Source organism: Dipodomys merriami, unplaced genomic scaffold (assembly GCF_024711535.1).
Source record: "Dipodomys merriami isolate MVZ:Mamm:240054 unplaced genomic scaffold, mDipMer1.0.p SCAF_28, whole genome shotgun sequence".
Taxonomy (NCBI): domain Eukaryota; kingdom Metazoa; phylum Chordata; class Mammalia; order Rodentia; family Heteromyidae; genus Dipodomys; species Dipodomys merriami.
Window position 1 is genome coordinate 19,723,017 of NW_027204270.1, and position 19,324 is coordinate 19,742,340.

Genomic DNA, 19,324 nt, shown 5'->3' on the forward strand with positions numbered 1-19,324 from the left:
CCAGCTCAGCATGTGGCTTGTTGAGCTCTGAAGGGGCCTCAGACCCAGGAGGGATGGGACAGGGTATGAGGGGGCCCCTCTGGCCTGGCCAGCACCTGCTCTTTCTCCGGGCTCTTGGGAACACCTGTGGCAGAAGTTGGAGGGATAATGGCTGTAGATCTGGGTTTTCAGGGAGCCCCCTGTGTCATACAAAGCTACCCAGTATATGCTCAGTGGGTCCTCTGTCATTATACAATGCATAGCTGACATTTGTTAAGCACTGGCTATGTGCCAGGCTCTGTGCTGGGCACTGGAGTGTAGGATCTTAAGGTAAGACCTGAATGGATGGAAGAGTGAAAATTAATTTACATAGACAGGACTTTCCTGAATAGAACTCCAATACTCAGAAATAAGAGCAGGGATCGCATCAAATTAGAAACAGATGGAACCAACCAACCTGCACAGCAAAGGCAAGGGTCACCAGACTGAAGTCCCAGCTCACAGAATGGGAGAAAATCTTTGCCAGCTGTACATCTGATGAGAGAGAAATAACCAGGACCTACAGGGAGCTCAAAAAACTCAACTATCAAAGAAACAACCACCCAATTAATAGAGGAACAAATAAATGCAATGGATAATTCCTGAAAGTACTAATGGCCAGCAAATACATAAGGGATATTCAACATGAAAAAAATATGGATCAAATGACTCTGAGATGCCATTTCACCCCAGTAAGATTGGCTATCGCCAGGGACACAGACAACCACGCATACTGGTGAGCAAAAGGAACCACCCTGCACTGTGGGTGGGAATGCAAACCAGTGCCACAGCTATGCAAGTCAGCACGGAGCTTCCTCAAAACACGAAAAACAGAACTAGCTTTGGATCCAGGGAGCACCGGGCATTTGCCCAAATGAATCTAAGGTATGGAAATGACCTCACCCCCCCAAAAACAACAACAACAACAAACAAACCTAAGAATAAGCATAACCAAGAAGGCAAAAGGCCATAATAAAAACTATAAAACCATGAAGAAAGACTCTGAAGACAACACAAGAAGATGGAAAGACTGCTCATGCTCATGGATTGGCCATGTCATAACAACCACCATACTGCCAGAAGCAATCTACAAATCCACATTCAGTGCAGCACCCACAGAAGCCCCAACATCCTTCACAGCATTGCTAGAAATCAATCCTCAAATTCATATGGAAGCATGAGAGACCTCACAGCGCCAAAGGGCTCCTGAGCAGAGCACGCCACCATGCCATGGTACCTGGCTTCAAATTATACTCCTACTGAGCCACAGGGACAAAAACAGCACAGTGCTGACATAAAAGAGACTCACACACCAAAGGAACAGATGAAGGACCCAGAAATCCATGCACTGACAGCTGGAGCCCAAAATGTACCTTAGAGAAAAGATAGCCTCTTCAGTAAATGGTACTTGGACAACTGGATATCCACATGCAGAAGACTGAACCCAGATCTCTTTCCTTCTTTCTCTCTCTCTCCCTCCCATGGTCCCTCCTTCTCCCCTGTACTAATGTCAATTCAAAGCAGAACAAGGTCTTAAAGTTAAGAGCCAATGCCTTCCTGATGGAGCCTTCCTACCCCATCCCTGTGGCCTTGTGGGATAACAATCAGGCACCATGCCCCTTCCTGTCCTGCCTCCCCATGCCTGGATACCCAGGCTGTCCAGTCAAATTTCCTCAGATGTTCCAAGAGGAAAGAAGGTCTTCCTTCCTTTCAGAGTTGACAAAGGATTCTAAGAGGAAGAGTGTCCTTTTCCTTCCTGCTTGAACTGGTCAATAACCCTGTTTTCTGGCCTACAAAAGAAGCCCAACTGGACAAGATAAAAGCCATTTGTTCTGTGCCACAGGCACAGAACAGAGTCTAGCACACAGTAGGTGTAACAGTGCTTGCAGTTGCTGTTGCGTGAGACATGAGTTCAGGTGAGATAAGCAGCGGTAAGTCCCTCTGGGGCTCATGGGTGCTGGGCCCTGTCCTTCTCCCCCAAGACCCCTCACCTTTTCCTGCTGGCTCAGTTCCGGGTCCATAAAGATCTCTGTGGGAGGAATAGGTCCAGGGAGCCCTTCAGTCACTGTTTCTTCCGACAGCTCCACCGTGCTGGCCCACACTTGGACAAATGAGTGACAGAGGACACAAAAGGCTCAGTGAGTGCTGGGAAGCTTGAGGACTCTTTGCAGACCTGAGCACTGAGGGCGGGGGGGGGGGGGGGCACACTGAAAAGCAGCAATGGCTGCAGGAGGCCCAGGCGTGGAGGGGCTGCCTTACTCCTGACCCCAGCACTAACTGACCCTTTGCTCTGTCCTATCCCCAGGCCACGTACAGACCTTGGTGTGGCCTTCACCACGAGGCCCTGCGGAAGGAAGTTAGGTCCCTGGCAATGTATCTTCCAGGGGCGTCTGGAAGCCCCCTCTTTGCTTTTCAGCCACCACACCCCATGCTCCTGCCACAGTAAACTGTGCCATCAGCGAGGCTGTGGGACATGGACTGAAGTCCTCCAAACCCTGGCCCACACAAACCTCTTCTCTCTTTAAATCTATTAGGTCAAGTATTTTGTCACAGTGGCAGAAAGCTGGCCAGCTGCGTGAGCGGGGAACCATGTTACATCTTGATGCCCAGAGCACTGTGAGGTGGTGAGAACTCCTCGCTCAGCCCGTGGCAGGCACCGAAGGATCGCATGCCAGATGTTTTATGATACTATTCTGTGTGTGTGTGTGTGTGTGTGTGTGTGTGTGTGTGTCCCAACTGAGACTTGAACTCAGGGTCTGGGCACTGTTCCTTACCTTTTTTTTTTTTTTTTTTGGTTAGTCATAGAGCTTGAACTCTGGGCCTGGACACTGTCCTTCAGCTCTTCAGCTCAAGGCAAGTGCTCTACCAATTGATCCACAGTGTCACTTCCGGTTTTCTGGTTATTTATTGGAGATAAGGGACTCACTGACTTTCTTGCCCGGGCTGGCGTTGAACCGTGATCCTCAGATCTCGGCCTCCTGAGTAGCTAGGGGATTACAGGTGTGAGCCACTGGCGCCCCCCCCCCCCCATTTCCTTAGTTTTTTTGCTCAAGGCTGGCACTCTACCATTTGGGCCACAGTTCTGCTGGCTTTTGGTGGTGCATTGGAGATAAGAGGAATCAATTTTTTTCAGTCTGGGCTGGTTTCAAACTGCAATCCTCAGCTCTCAGCCTCCTGGGTAGCTGGGATTACAGACGTGAGGTACAGGTGCCTGACTCGCTTCTGGCTTTTTGAGTCAGGACCCCCCAGGGCTGTTAACCCCAAATTCCTGACCCTTAAGACCTGTTGCATATGTAAGATTCTTACCTGCTGTGTTTTGGGTCACAGACTTTTAGCATATAATTCGTTATATGACAACAATGAATACATGGGGTATGTTAATTTTATAGGCAAAAGATAAACTGTTAGCTGGGTTTAGCTAGTCAGGAAGGCTGACGCTTGGAGAATGGCGGTTCAAAGCCAGCCTGGGCAGGAAATAAGGTCCACAACTAGGGCTCTAAGTCCCTCCTGGAAGCCTGCCAGAGCCATGTGCATACCTTGCTTGATGACAGGAGACTTGGGGTCCATGGTGAAGAACATCTTCCCGCCGGCGCTGACCGGCCGCTGGTACGCGGCAGGCGGGACCATGGAGGGCCCGGGGAAGCCCTGGGACCAGCTCCTCTGCACCGGCATTGGCCGGATGCCATGGTGGAAGGGCATATGTGGCGGTGAGAACAGGTGGTTTGGCGGGAGGGTGGCCCGAGGTGACTGCTGCCCAGGCCAGGGGGGCGGGCCCTGCACCCAGGCGTAGGAGACCTGCAGGGCAGGAGGGGAAGGATGGTGGTCAGCCGCTCTGCTCTGCACCCTTGGGCCCTGCCACAAAACTGCCAACCTAGGTGGTGGCTCAAGTTGCCTCCTCCAGGAAGCCTTCCAGGACATTCCTCCAACGCACCGTCACGTTCACATCACACCCTCCCATGCAGATCCACCCAGGTCTGTGAGGCGCTTGGCCAGGCAAGGCCCTGTGCTGTCTCCACGGTATGAGGCACTGGGGGCCGAGCTGGTGGGATGGCCCTGAGGGAATCGGGCCTTCCCTTCCACCTCCCTCACCTGGGATTGTGGCCCCCAGAATGGATGCCTGGCACATATGTGACTGGCACTCATACAGTGGCTGAAAAGAGTGCAAGCTGGCTGCTGGTGCTCACGCCTGTCATCCCAGCTACTCAGGAGCCTGAGGTCTGCGCATCATGGTTCAAAGCCAGCTGGGCGGGAAAGTTTGCACGACTCTTATTTCCAATTAACCAGGAAAGAAGAAAAAAGAAAGAAAGAAAGAAAGAAGGGAAGGAAGAAAGAAAGAAAGAGAGAGAAAGAAAGAAAGAAAGAAAGAAAGAAAGAAAGAAAGAAGAAAGAAAGAAGGGAAGAAAGAAAGACAGACAGAAAGAAGGAAGGAAGGAAGCAAGGAAAGAAAGAAGGAAGGAAGGAAGGAAGGAAAGAAAGAAAGAAAGAAAGAAAGAAAGAAAAAGAAAGAAAGAGAAAGAAAGAAAGAAATAGAGAGAAAAAGAGAGAAAGAAAGAAAAGCCAGAAGTGGAGCTGTGGCTTAACTGATAGAGCAGAAAATCCCAGACAGCACCCAGGCCCCGAGTTCAAGTGCCATGACCCACATAAGGAAAAGGAAGTGCAAGCAGGTCACCCAGTCTCTGGCCATCGCCTGTCCTCCTTCCAACGTGCCCCCAGGCCGAGCCCTAGGGGGCAGGCTTGCCAGCCCTGGTCCTCAGCACCCAGCTCCCCTGGTGCCCAAGGCAAGCTACAGGTGTCTGTGCAGGGACTCTCCACCCTCAGACCTGGGGCAGGCCACTCGGCAGGAAGCCACCAGGACCCATCCAACCCAGCCGAGGCCAGCAAGGGGGGCCTGGCCCTGGTCCTGCTCATGGTGGGCCTGCCCTCGCTCGGGCTGTGTGGTTAAATCATGACCCGGATGAGAGCTGTCTCTCACCACAGTGGACACACCTACTTCTCACAGAGCACGCTCTGGGGACACCCCCCATCTGTCTAGAACACAAATCTGGAGGGTGAGGTGCAGGGGTGCACCCTATGTTGGCTGCTTGTGGCCTGGTGGTGTGGGCGCTCAGCTGGACAAGGAAAACTGCAGCCCATGGTGGTGGGTGGGGCTGAGCCACCAGCCAATCACAATCCTAGGCCTGAGGGATTGGCTCAGGGTGGGGGACATGGGATCCAATCAAGAGCCAAGGAGACCCAGGGAGAATGAGCTGGACACCGGGAGGCCACCCTGGCCTCTTGGACTTGAGGATGCGGCAGCCCTGCCTGAGGCTTTAGAAAGCAAGCCTCAGATCTCAGCCTCCTAAGTAGCTGGGATTGCAGGCATGAGCACAGGCACTCGGTGAACTATTTATCTTAGGAAAGCAAAACTGTTCCCATTAACAACTCCCCCTTCCTCTCCCCTGCGGCCCTGGTCACTGCCAACCCCTCTTCGGCCTCTATGAAACTGACTACTCTTGAGCTTTGTATATGAGGAAACTGTGTTTGTCAGTTTGAGACTGGCTCAATGTCCTCATGTATATGGATGTTCTTGCTTTTTTAAGGCTGAATCGTGTTCTACTGTACAGCTAGACCGCGGTGTGTTTATCCATGTATCTGTGATGGCTGTCTGCATTGTTTCCGCACACAGCCACTGTAAATGAGTCAGCTATGGGGAGGGGCACCGAGCAGAGGTAGTGGCTCAGGACCCCTGACTGGGGCCCGGCCCTGAACCTCTTAGTGTGGGAAGCTGGGCAGAGATGGTGTCCTATGCAGGACACAGAGCCTGATAACTAGGTTCCTAATGTGTGTGTGGGGTGGGGTGGGGGGGGTGGGTTATATAAAATACAGCACAGGCTGTAGTCAGGGACCCGGGGAGCTTCTCAGAGTGCATCACTTGCTTAGCATGTGTGAAGCCCTGGGTTCGATCCCCAGCAATGCTAATAAAATACTGCCATCAACTCCTTGAGATTGTCAGTGGAAAATGAAGCATCCCCTCAAAAAGAGGTGTGCTGGTGGAGGGGCTTTGGCTGGAGGGTGAGAGCTGGGCTTCAGCACTCGGCAGCTCTACTTTGTCACAAGCAAGGTCACGGTGTTATCAGAACTGCTGCTCATAACTGTGAGGAACAGGGCAGACAGGAAAACAACACAGGAAAGAAGGGCTCCTAGTTCAGGGAGCGCCTGGCTGTGCCCACGGGAGCATGTGCGTGGAGTCCAGTCAGGAGTTAGCAACAAGCCTGGGTTTAGAAACTTGAGTTTAAATATATCTGCATGGGGGAAAGTGAAGGGAGGGGAAACATTACCTGAATTACCTGGACGCATTATCTGAATTGTGAAATGGTAACCCCCCCTCCATATAACGCCTTAATACTAACAACATTATATTAAAATGTGTGTGTGTGTGTGTGTGTGAATATTGGCCAGGAGCTGGTAGTACACCTGTAATCCTAGCTGCTCAGGAGCCTGAGATCTGAGGATTATGGTTCAGAGGCAGTCTGGGAAAGAAAATTGGTAAGACTCTTATCTCCAAAACAGCAAAAAGCTAGAAGTGGAGCTGTGGCTCAGTACTCATTTGGCTAGCAAGTAAAAGGCCCTGAGTTCAAACCCTAGTACTTCCAAGAAAAGAGAGGAGAGGTGGTTAGGACTGGGCACAGCAGCGACCTGAGAGGGACACTGATGGTCACAAAGCCCCCATGCCTTTCTGCCATCACCTGTGTCTTCCTCCCAGATGGACATCCTGATGTCTGCCTGTTGAGCTTGCAAACTCATGCACTTGTCAATGGCCAGGTTCTTTGGCTTGGGGACCCAAGCAGTCAGCCAAAGGCAAAACACTCAGTGAGCATCTATGCTATTAGATCCACAATGATGAGCACAGATATTTCATAATCATTATAATAGAGTGCACTCACATTCATGGTTACCTTCTACCATGTACACAGAGCTTACAGAGATGCCGGCTGGGCCAGAAAAATGGCCTGACATAACCCAATTGTGGTCCCCAGCCAAACATCAAGAGCAGAGACCTCAGTCTGATGCCAGGCTGGGCTGAAACCAGACTGTGAACCCAGAGCATTTAACAATAGCATACAATGAGTGGGGCGCCAGTGGCTCACACCTGTAATCTTTGCTACGCAGGAGGCTGAGATCTGAGCATTGTGGTTTGAAGCCAGCCTGGGCAGATATGTCTGTGAGACACTTATCTCCAATAAACTACTCAGAAAAAGCTGAAAGTGGTGCTGTGGGTCAAATAGTGATCATAAAGAGATCCAGGGAAAGCACCTAGGCCCTGAGTTCAAGCAAAAAAAACAAAACACAACACAACAAACCAAAAAAACCCCAATAGCATAAAATGAATAGATGCCCCCAGAGGATATAAAAACAAACAAGGGAACGGCAGAAGTGTGTTGGGGAGACATGGACGAACCAAGGAGGGACAATCTGAGACAAACGACCCAGGGCTGGATGACAACCTATAGTACAAATGTGCACGTCCACGTGGGTACAAACACGTGACTGAGTAGGCAGCCTGCTGGAGGGAGGACTGCTCACTTCTGCAGGGAGGCAGTGGGGGAGAGTGGGCGTGTAAGGCATCCCCAGAATCTGATCCCTAGCAAAGAGGGGTAACTGGCTGCCTAAGACCATGAACGCAGGAATCTGAGCTCAGGGCCAGGAGAGGGCACTGTGTGACAAGGCATTAGATGAGCCAGCAGAGGGCGCTGTTTGACACTGGCACGCAAGCTCTCAGCCAGCAGAGGGCGCTGGCCTCAAGCAGCCTTCCCTTCCAGTGCTCCCCAGGTGCCTCCTCACTTCCAAAGAGGGTAATAATTCTGAGTCCCCTCGATCAGGAAAAAATTATGCACAGGATTTCAATCTGAGAAGTCAGGATCCTACATGACATAACTCAGAAGGGCCAAGTCCACATTACTTTTAAGTCTGGGGCATGAAGGGGTTATTCCCTTTAAGTTTGTTCTGAGGAGCTGTTCCCATGGACTTCGCTCCTCTGCTTGGGCCCATCTCCACGTCCTCGGTTGTCAGTCTTCTTAGCTGAAGACTTTTCCTGTCCTGTCAAGGTCTCATTTATCTAGTGAGAAAATGCCCGGACTTGGCCTTGCTAGACTGAGTGAATGAATGAATGCATGAATGATCACCCAGAGAGAAGAGAAAAGCAGCAACTATCTTTTAAGCTCCTTCTGTTGTGGGAGAGAAACAGAATAGACGGGAGGCAGGCTAAGCAGTGTGCTGAGAGGGGGCAGGGCACTTCTGGAGCAAGGCAGAGCTAAACTAGTTCTGCCGTCTGGTCTGGCTACTCAACTGTCAGCTGAGCAGCCAAATGCCCACATGAATGGGCTTACTGTGTTCCAATAAAACTTTATTTACAAACACAGATGTTAGGCGACAGCTTGCCTGGGGGCTGTGGTCTGCCAGCCTCTATATGAGAGACAGAAAGATGGAATTTAACATTAAACAAAATTGAAACTGGCTACTGGTGGCTCATGCCGCTCAGATCCGTGGATGGAGGTTCAAAAGCAGCCCAGGCAAGAAAGTCTATGAGGCTCTGATCTCCAATGACCTACCAAAAAACTGGAATTTAAGCTGTGGCTCTAAGTGGTAGAGCATTAGGCTCAAGTACAAAAGCTCAGGGACAGCATGCAAGCCCTGAGTTCAAGTCCCAGGACTGTGTGCGCACACACACACACACAAATTGGGGTCTGCTCCCCGGCCCCTGTGTGACCCTGACAAGCCTGTCTCCTCTTGTGTCTCATCTGTTACATAAAGATAATGGCAGCTGCTTCTCACTCTGTGAGAACTAGATGAGAGCATGCTTGGTGAACCTCACGACACATGATAAATGCTCATTAAATGCTAGCCAGCAGGCAGTGGCATCCCAGAGGGGTGGAGAAGGGAGCCTCTGGCTTTGCCAGGAGCTACGACAGCACTCCCAGTGAGAAGTGGGTGGAGGTGGGGGAGGAATCGGAAGTCAGTCTGCATTTCCTCCTTCCCTCAGAGCTTTCCCTGTGCCCTCAGGTCACGTGGCCCTCCGCCCCAGGGGCCCCAGGTGGGCCTGGCTGGGACGCTGGCAGGGGCCTCGTGGCTTAGGCTCTCACGTCACCATCGCCCGGTGCTCCGGGCTCTCGGGAGCTGAATCCTCGTAGATGGGCTCAGGAGAGCTGGTTACTGGCGACATGGAACCTTGGGGAAGTGCAGGGCCTTCATGCGCCCATTCTCCCACGAGGGTGGGTGAACCCAGCGGCATCCACAGAGATTCTGAAGGGAGCTCATGACTCACCTGTGGCTGCTTGGTGGAAATTGGAAAGCTAAGCTCAAAAGATGGTGGGAGATGCAGTTGACATTTGACCTTGAGCCTCTGAACTCCAGAGCCCTCCCACAGGCCTGTGGCTTGCTTGGGAGCACGTGAGTGAGCGGGTGGCAGAGCTGGGATATGAACTGTCTGGCCCCTGGCCCCCGGTGAGCCCCTGGGCAGATAAGTTGAGGCCATCACTTGTGACCGGGATGCAGTGATGGCTAATCCATGCCAGGCTCCATTTGGACACAGCTGCATGGTTTACAGAGACTCCCCCCATTCTCTCCCTCTTTCTGGCAGTACTGAAATTTGAACTCAGGGTCCAGGCTTGCTAGGCTGACATGCTACCATTGAGCCATGCCTCCGTTGCTTGTTTTCACTGGTTATTTTTAGGGCAGGGTCTTGCTTCCTGCCTGGCTGTGTCTGCGCCACGGTCAGCCCACGGTCGGTCGGGCTCCTGTTGTGGCAGGCACCACAGCTTCCCCCAACTGGAGACAGGGCCGCGTGTGCCTTTCTGCCTGGGCTGGTCTGGGACCTCAGTTTGCCCAATCTCCCCCTTCACTGAGCGTGGGATGACAGGCTCACCACCACCACCAGTTACGAGGCTGAGATGAGGTCTTGCAAGCTTTTTTGCCCCGGTTGGCTTTGAACCACAATCCTCCTAGTCTCAGCCTCCCAAGTAGCTAGTACAACAGGCGTGAGATCCCCTGGCTGATTTTCAGCCACGCACCATGAAGAAGACGTTGACTCCAGCACACAGAGAGCCCCAGGCTGGGTCACAGAGCTGTAGGCAGCAGAGCCCTGATCTGTTGGGTGGCTTCATCTGTGGGGTGCCCCAGGCCCGTGTCCACCCCTCTTCCCAAACAGAGGCTGCTTCTGCAGTGGGGACCTCCCACTGACGCACGCAGCTTGAGGAGACACCCACAGAGGGCACTAGGTCCCCTCCTCCCCAATCCCACCCGACCCAGCCTGAAGCGGGCAGGGTGACGTCGTGAGCAGGGTGACATCACAGACATCCCCCCCTTCCCCAGGACCCTCTCTCCACAGCTCCACTCCTGCCAGGCCCGGCTCACCTGGGACGGGTTCTCGATGACCAGCTCATAGGTCAGCCCGGCCGAGCCGAACCTCAGGATGTCCCCGGGGATCAGCTTCACAGCCACGTTCTGGATGTGGCACTCGTTGACGAATGTGCCATTGCGGGAGTTGAAGTCCTGCAGGACGAAGCTGCCCTCTGCTTCGTTGTACTCGATAAGCGCATGGTGGTTGTCAATGTCCGAAGACTGGAAGAGAGGAAAGCAGAGGGCGTGGCCACTGCAGGCCCTGTGCTCACGGGGTGCCCTTGCTGGGAGAAGGGGACCCTGAGGGTCAGAGAGATGCGGTGATCTCCTGAGGTCACACAGCTGCTGGGACCTGGGGACAGACACTGCGCTGTGCGGTGAAGGGGATGGTACTTAGGGAGTCATGGAGAGCCCTGGCCTGGGCACTGGCCATTTCCCAGCCTACTGACCCACACAGATGTGCCCAGGCCGGTAGAGACTGGCAGAGGCTGGTCAGCAAGAGACAGCTGCCCTGACTCTGAGGAGGAAAAGACTGGGTTCCCGGGAGGAGGAGCCAGAGCTGGGGTGGAGAGGCGGGGTAAGCAAGCAATGAATGGTCTTCACAGAAAAAAACCACACGAAATAGAAAAAGACGCTCCGTCACCTTTCACCCCGCAGAGGCAGCCGCCACGGATGGTACAACTCACATCCCCAGCGCGTTTCATACTTCTAAGCCCTGCGCGTGAAGGGGAGGAGTCCCCTTCCAGCAGCGTTCCCATGGCTTCTTTTTTTTTTTTTCCCATGGCTTCTTGAAGCAACTCAGAATTCATCTAACCAAAGGTGACGTCCGTCCTTCCTCCCTCCTTCCTCCCTCCCTCCCTTCCTTCCTTCCTTCCTTTCTCCCTCCCTTCCTTCCTCTATTCCTTTTTATTTCCTCCTTCCTTCCCTCCTTCTTTCCTTCCATCTTCCCTCCCTTCCTCTCTTACCCCCTCCCTCCCGCTTCCCCTTCGGAAAGAAAGAAGTCACAAATTACCACAAGCAGGGAGGGGAGGAGCGACCATCACTTTTGAACTCTTGGACACGAAAAGGACCACAGAGATTACGAACAACTCACTGTCCAAAAAGATGCAACCCACCAACACCTACCCAAGGAGAGGAAGATGGTCTGAGAGAATGGCTCTGTTTAGACTTTGAATCTGCTGAGTGTGGTGGGGCATGCCTGTAATCCCAGCACACTGGTGGCTGAGGCCAAAGGATCGCATGTTTGAAAACAGTAATTACTAACCTTCACAAACAAAGCACCAGGCCCAGAGGGGCTTGTGAATTTTATTCAGTATTTGAGGGAAAAATGACACCAGCTCCCCACAGCCTCTTCTAGAACACTTGAAGGTTTTACATTTGCATCCATGAGCGCTAACAGGTTTGTTGTCTCTTCTTGCAATGACTGCATCTGGCTGGTACTGGGTGCTGTTGGCCTTAACAAATGAATCGGGCAGTGTTCTATCAGCTTGAATCCAAGTACAGAAAGACGACCTGCGGTTCTTACGTAGCTCTGACCTGGCCCACCTTGAATGTGCTCAGAGCTCTGCAGTGGTCTCTCACTGGGCATGGTGAGAACACCACACGCCCAGGGCCCGGGACAGGGAAAACGCAACTGTGTCGGTACGCCTGTCTGTCCACTGAGAGCGTGCTGCTTCCATCCACTGCAAGACCATCTTTAAGCTGACAGCTGTCCTGGTCATCTTTCATTCAATCATGTGTTGGTGCCCAACAGCCCGTGGCCATGCGGGACGGTCACCAGACCTCAACACAGGAGGCAGCTGGTGGGGGTCACTGTCCCACTGTTTGACTTTCTGCAAACCTAGGAATCCTAAGAAACAACGCATCAGCTCTCAGAGCAAGGCAATGCAGCCCACATGCCCATGACCTTGATGTTCTGTGCTCTGGCAACCTTACTCAACTGCCAAAAAAAAAAAAAAGAGACCGATTCTGGGTGTTGGATTGTGCTTTTCTTTCCCCAAGCCCCATTGCTTTCTGTTCCTCAGAAGCAGCCAGGCTGTGGTTAGAACCTCAGAACAAAGAGGAACAAGGTTGCATGATTCCACAAAGCAGGCCCAGAGCAGTCAGCATTGTTAGGCAAGCAAGAGAGCTGCGAGCCTTGTGTTCTTGGGTGACTCCACGGCATGGGGGCTGGAGTGGCTGCTAATACACCATCGTTTTAACCAAAGTGGGTTGCTTAAAAGACTGTTGTTGATCACTCTGTGTAGATGATACAAACAAGAAAGGAAAAGAGGAATGCTTTGGGATAAGAAAGGGTTTTTGGAATGGAAGGTTTTGTCTTCACTGTTGTTTCAAGATGGAATTAAGGCACACCTTGGAAGACACACCTTAGATTGCTCAAGAAATAACAGAGGATATGGGTACATTTTGAGATTCCTGTGTATTGCTAATCTTATTTCAAAGTCTGTTAAAGGTCACCTTGTGTAAAATACATTTTACCTCTTCAAACCAGTCAACTGCGCGCAGACTGTGAACCTGAGCTCGACCAATCCCTGCGGTGGGGCCTGCTGTCGTAGGGAGCAGCCGGTTTGCTCTGAGTGAGTGCTCGCCACAGTTCTAGCAAGAAAATTTGCCTTGCTGAGGCAATCATTTTTATGTCTGCCGTTGTGATTCCACTGTTCTTGCAGAGCACAAGTGTGACACCTGCCCTGAGTGTCTAGCTGTCCGCTGCCATTCTACTTTACTTATTATTAGCATCTGGCCCATGTGGAGAGCTTCCTGTGGTTGGGTCCCTGCAAGACCACTCTGATCTGCAGAGCTCCAGAGTGGTCCCCTCACTGTCCCCATCTTATAGAGGGAGAAGCTGGAGCCCCAGTGCTGAAGAGAGGCTGGTGCTGCCACGACACCAGAACCAGACAATGATATAACAAGAAGAGAAAACGGTGGAGTAATCTCCCTCCTGGGTACTGATGCAAAACATTTGGAGATGGGGGCCTCATTACATTGCTCAGGCTGGGTTCAAGTGATCCTCCTGCCTTAGCAGACCAAGTATCTGGGGCTACAGGCACACCCCACAGAGCCCAGTTCATTGATGCTAAAATCTTGAATAAAATATCAGTAAATGGAGTTCATTGGCTCAGTAAAGAGATGCTAATCCACAAGCCAGTGGGACTTACCACTGGAATGCAAAGATGGTTCAACACATAACAGTGAAATGAGTGTACTGCCTCACATGAACTGAACAAAGGGGAAACCCTACATAAGGGTCATCTCAATACTGATAAGGAATTTGACAAAACTCAACATCCTTCCATGGTAAAAGCTAGGAAACTTTCCCAGCATGATGCAGACCACTCATGAGAAGCCCACAGCCAACAGCATGCTCAGGAGACAGAAGGAAAAGTTTCCCTCTTAAATCAGGAATGAGACAGGGATGTCTGCTCATCACTTCTGTTCAGCATGTGACTGGAAGTGCCAGCCAGAGCAGATAAGGAAAGCAAATAAGACACATTCAAATCAGAAAGGAAGAAATAAAATGACCTGTATTTTCAGACAGCACAGTCTTGTGCATAGGAAAGCCAAAGACTTCACATATACACAACATAGAGTTAATAAATAAATTCATCAGTTTTGGGGTATATGATCAACAGTGGCCAAGATACAATTAACAACCCTCAAAAAATTACAAAATAATTCTATTTACAGTAGCACAAAAAAATCTGAGGGCTGGGAAGATGGCTTAGTGGTAGAGTGCTTGCCTTGCATGCCTGAAGCCCTGGGTTCAATTCCCCAGCACCACATAAGCAGAAAAAGTCGGAAGTGATACTATGGTTCAAGTGGCAGGGTGCTAGCCTTGAGCTGAAGATATGAGGGACAGTGTCCAGGCCCAGAGTTCAAGCCCCACAACTGGCAAAATAAATAAATACATAAATAAACAAATAAATAAAATAAAAATCTGAGCCAGGAGCCAGTGGTCATGCCTGTAATCCTAGCTACTCAGGAGGCTGAGATTTGAGGATCATGGTTCAAAGACAGCTTGGATAGAAAAGTCTCCATGAGATTCTTATCTCCAATTAACAGGAAGTGGCACTGTGGCTCAAGAGGTAGAGGGCTAGCCTTGAGCATAAAGAGGCTGTCATTGAGGACCTGAGTTCAAGCCCCACAACTGACCAAAACAAATCTGGTACTGGGAATAAACAAAATGGACAAAAGATTTGCAAACTTAAACACAAAAAAATTGCAAAAAGCAAATGTCAAATATAAGTGTCAATGACTCATGCCTGTAATCCTAGCTAATCAGGAGGCTGAGATCTGAGTATCCATGTTCAAAGGCAGCCTGGGCAGAGAATTCCTTGATACTCAATCTCCAATTAACCAGCAAAAGGCTGACTAAAAGATTGACTAAAGGATGGCTCAAGTGGTAGAGCATCAGCCAAGAGCAAAAAAGCTGGCGTTATAGGCATGCCCCACTGAACTCAAAGCTCTGAGTTCAACCCCTAGTACCGGCAAACAAATGAACCAAACAACAAACCCCACAAGCAGGTCACAAGCCCTGGTGAACCCTGAGCATATTCTGGTACGACTCAGAGGAGTCAGATTCATCAGGGCTGGATGGGGCCTGAGGTGCCTCAGTTATAAGAACACAACCAAGTCACTTGCTGGGAAACAGAGGGAAGGGCGAGTACCTGCTTGGGCACACTAAGCTAGACTCAAAAAGACAAGTCACATATTTCCTCATAAAACAGAGAAAGGAGGAGGTGACAGGAGAGGGAAATGAGAAATACAGCCAAAGTACATTACACAAGTGTATGGGAATCTCATTCGCAAACTCACCTCTTCTGTGTGATTAATATATGCTTATAACAAACTGAGATGCAGGATGGCCACTGAGTTGGGGCGGGGCTTCCAGGATGAGGGTGGGGCTTTCCAGGGTGAGGGTGGGGCTTTTGAACATGGAGTATGGCTGTTTGAATCATTTGTCTTAGTTAAAACTTTGCGGCCAATGGCTAGTGGCTCATGCCTATAATCCTAGCTACTCGGGAGGCTGAGATCTGAGGATCATGACTCAAATCCAGCCCGGGCAGGAAAATAGTCCGTGAAACTCTTATCTCCAATTAACCTCCAGAAAACCAGAAGTGGTGCTGTGGCTCAAGTGGTAGAGCCCTCGCCTTGAGCTGAAGAGCTGAGGGACAGGGCTCAGGCCCAGAGTTCAAGCCCCACCACTGACAAAAACAAACAAACAAAAAACAAAAGCATTGCAGTCTTTGCTGGCACAGTGGCACATACCTGTAATCCTAGATATTTAGGTTGTGCTGGGGGATCACAATTGGAAACCAGCCTCAGGCAGAAAAGTCCATGAGACTCTGGTCTCCAATTAACCAGTGAAAATCTGGAGTGCAATGTGGCTCAAATGGTAGAGCACCAGCCTTAAGCTAAGGGACAGTCTTCAGGCCCTGAGTTCAGGCCCCAAGACCAGCACACACATACACATACAAATGGGGGCCCTGGGAACACGGTTCAAAACCCTAGCACTACCAAAACCAAACCAAACCAAAACCAAAAAAACCAACCACACAAACCAGAAAATCACAAGTGTTAACAAGGCTGGGGAGGAACTGGAACCTTGGGTCTGGCATTTGACCACCATGTGCAGCCACTGTAGAAAATGACCTAGTAGTTCCTCAAGAAATAATTACCACGTGGTCTAGCAATTCTAATTCTGAGAATGTATCTGAAAGAATCCCAAAGGAGATTCTTGTACCCATGCACAAAGCTGCATCATGGCACCTGTCAAAATGTGGGAACAGCCCAATTCCCCACTTCCACGAGTGGGCAAGGCAGATGTGATCTACCAGACAGTGAAATACTATGCAGCCTTGAAAAGGAAGGAAATTCAGATCCAGACTACCACAGAGCCAAACCTTGTGGACATTACTGTGCTGAGTGAAAGAGGCCAGTCACAAAATGGCAAATACTGTGTGATCAACTTACAGGAGGTTAATTTATCTACGCTGGGGTGTGGTTCAGGAGGTGGAGAGTCTGACTAGTAAGCACAAGGCTCTGAGTTCAAACCCTAGTACCTGAAAAAAGAGAAAGAAAGAGAGAGAAAGAATAAAAGACAGACAGAAAGAAAGAAAGGAGGAAAGAAAGAGAAATAGAGAAAGAAAGAAAGAAAGAGAGAGAGGGAGAGAAAGAAAGAAAGAAAGAAAGAGAGAAAGAGAGAGAGAGAGAGAGAGAGAGAGAGAGAGAGAGAGAAAGCAAAGTCCATTGTGTGGCCAGTGAGCTGGGGCGGGAGGAGAGGGCAGAGCGCTTCCCTTCTGGAAGTTCTCCAGGGGGAGCTGCTTGTGATGAGAACAGACCAGAGTCAAAGGAGAGGAAGTCCCTGTGTGGGCGGACCCCAGAATGAGAGGCGCAGGGTGGGGCAGAGCCAAGTGGGCAGTGATGGCACATCCTGGCCCCCCTGTCCCTCACCGCCCTCACTGGGAGGGACATGTGAACTAAAGCCAGATAGGGAGATGCTAGGAGGAGGCGCTCAGGAGGCTGAGTCTGAGGATCATGATTGGAAGCCAGCCTGGGCAGAAAGGTCTGTGACTGTGGGACTCCTATCTCCAAAAAGATGGAAGTAGAGCCTGTGGCTCAAGTCATAGTGCACTAGCTAGCCTTGAATGAAAAAGCTCAGGGACAATGCCCAGGCCTTGAATTCAAGCCTCAAGACTGGTACACACACACACACATACACACACACACACACATACACATACGCACACGCACACGCACACACGCACACGCACACGCACACGCACGCACACGCACACGCACACGCACACGCACACACACACACACACCAATCTAAATGATGCAGATGCTATCTTCCAAAGCTCCCCTGGGGGTGGGGGGGGTGTCCTTGTGCTCTGGGCTGATGAAAGGTGCCACCTGCTGGTGGGAGATGGACCTGCACACCTTCGCTGGTTCCTGGATGTTTTATCTAATTTTCCCAAAGCCAAAGCTGGTGTGTGGTGGGGCCTGAGAGTTCCTTTCTAGCAGGCAGCCCAGAAATGGCAGGTGCCAGGCGGACACAGGATGCAGTGGATTTGAGTATGTTTTCCCAACCCTCTTTCCCGCGACGGGGACCCAGACAGTGGGGAGCAGCCGGCAGGAGGCTGACACTGCACCCCTCCTCCCCTGCCTCTCTCTCCCTTGCTTTCCCCATCTCCACCCTCCCAGTCTGCGAGTGGGCTGACTCTGGCTGTCTTATGACCCTGTCTTGTGAGCTGGCCTGGGACTGGACTTAGGCCTCACACTGGCCAGGCGGGCGCTCTGCCACATGAGCCGGCCCCGAGTCATGTGCTTGCAGTTGTCTGTGTGCTTCTAGACAGGGTCTCACCCTAACTTACCTGTGCTGGCCTCAGACTGCAAGCCTCCTACCTCGGCCTCTGGGATTACAGGCATGCACCACCCTGCCCGATTACAGGAAGTCCTCCCTCATCTAGCATGGGGTGAGAACTCAGGGGGGAGGCGGGGTGGGAGGTAGTAGCATCATGGCAGCCTGCCATCCCGGCTGCTGGGGAGGCTGAGGCCTGGGAATCAGGAGCCTGGGGAGTCTGAGACCAGCCTGGGCAACATAGGGAGACCCTCATTTCAAAACCAAAATAAAATAAACACCGGCGACAACCAACTCTGAAAGTTACAGTTCACAAGCCACCTCAAACAGTGGAAAGCATACAGCACACCAGATTTAGCCCTGAACGGGGAGGGAGATGGGGAGCAGGCTCAGTTTCCAGTCTGTGTACAGCAGATCCCCTTTGGAGTCCTCTTCCCACAGAGGATGCCCTGAACCCTTCTGAGGTCCCAAAGGAGTCCTGCCTCTTGTCGCCCCTTTTATTCTTAGTCCTGTGGGCTCACCCCACATGTCCTTTGCACACGGGCTCCCCTCCACTCTCCTGGCTCTTCTCTTCTTTCCTTTTAGAGCCTGCTGTTGGTGTGTGACCACAGTCACGTCTGTGGGCTCCTGTGCCCTCTGTCTCCCTCTCCTGGTAGCTTCCTGACTCTGGTTCTGCCCATGCTGACATGCCCAGAAGCAGGGACTCTGGTTCTCCCCATGCTGACATGGCAGGTAATATCTGTGGAGTCAGTGAGTGATAAAAGGGTGCAGCAGGCTGCCCTGCCTTCCAGGAGCCACACTCCTTACCGGGCACTGACGGTCTGGAGACCCATCAGGACTGGATCTCACTTTCATTTCCTTCTTTTGCCTTTGTTTCCTCCAGGTTTGTTTTGTTTTGGCAATGTTGGAGTCTGAACTCAGGCCCTTATGCTTGCTAGGCAGGTGCTCTACCACTTGAGCCATGCCCCACTCTGCTTTTGGCTGTAGTTATTTTTCAGGCAGGTTCCTGTAGTTTTCTCAGTGCTGGTCTTGGACTGTGATCCTCCTACGTACAGCTTTTTGTGTAGCTGGGATTAGAGACAGTGGTACATACCACTGTGTGCAGCTTATTTGTTGAGATGGGATTTGTTAACCTGGTTGGGCCAAGCTCTGTGATTCTCCATATCTACCACTAAAGCAGCTGGGATTACAGGCATGGCCCACTGCACCTGGCATTGTTTCCTCCAACTTTTAAAAAACAGCAGTGTGTAACTGTCCTCTATTATCAATGTAAATGATGTCAAAATGTAATAATAGCAACTATGAAGATAAGTTGTCAACCTTGTCGATAAGAACGAACCTTTAGAAGCAGAATCCTCACTCACTGGGCCTATCCAGGCAGACAAAATAATGATGTTTAAAAAATAAATAACAACTATAAAAAAAAACAGGCGGGGAATGTGGCTTAGTAGTAGAGTGCTTGCCTAACATGCATGAAACCCTGGGTTCAATTCCCCAGTACCACATACACAGAAAAAGCTGGAAGTGCCTCTGTGGCTCGAGTGGTAGAGTGCTAGACAAAGAAACTCAGGG

General features: G+C 51.1%; 1 protein-coding gene across 7 annotated transcripts in view; it reads right to left on the reverse strand.

The window, feature by feature from the left end:
* Fhad1 (forkhead associated phosphopeptide binding domain 1) overlaps positions 1-19,324 on the reverse strand; it is a 97,269-nt gene that overhangs the window by 71,766 nt on the left and 6,179 nt on the right. For all 7 annotated transcript variants that reach the window (XR_011375598.1, XM_070037895.1, XM_070037894.1 and 4 more), the window contains exons 3-5: positions 10,408-10,614; positions 3,555-3,813; positions 2,010-2,119 (exon numbers count right to left, since the gene is read on the reverse strand). Coding sequence is in view for 6 of the 7 variants with exons in the window: in XM_070037895.1 (XP_069893996.1) it covers positions 2,010-2,119; positions 3,555-3,813; positions 10,408-10,614 (576 nt within the window). In the remaining variant the exon portion in view is untranslated. The remainder of the gene's footprint in view (positions 1-2,009; positions 2,120-3,554; positions 3,814-10,407; positions 10,615-19,324) is intronic.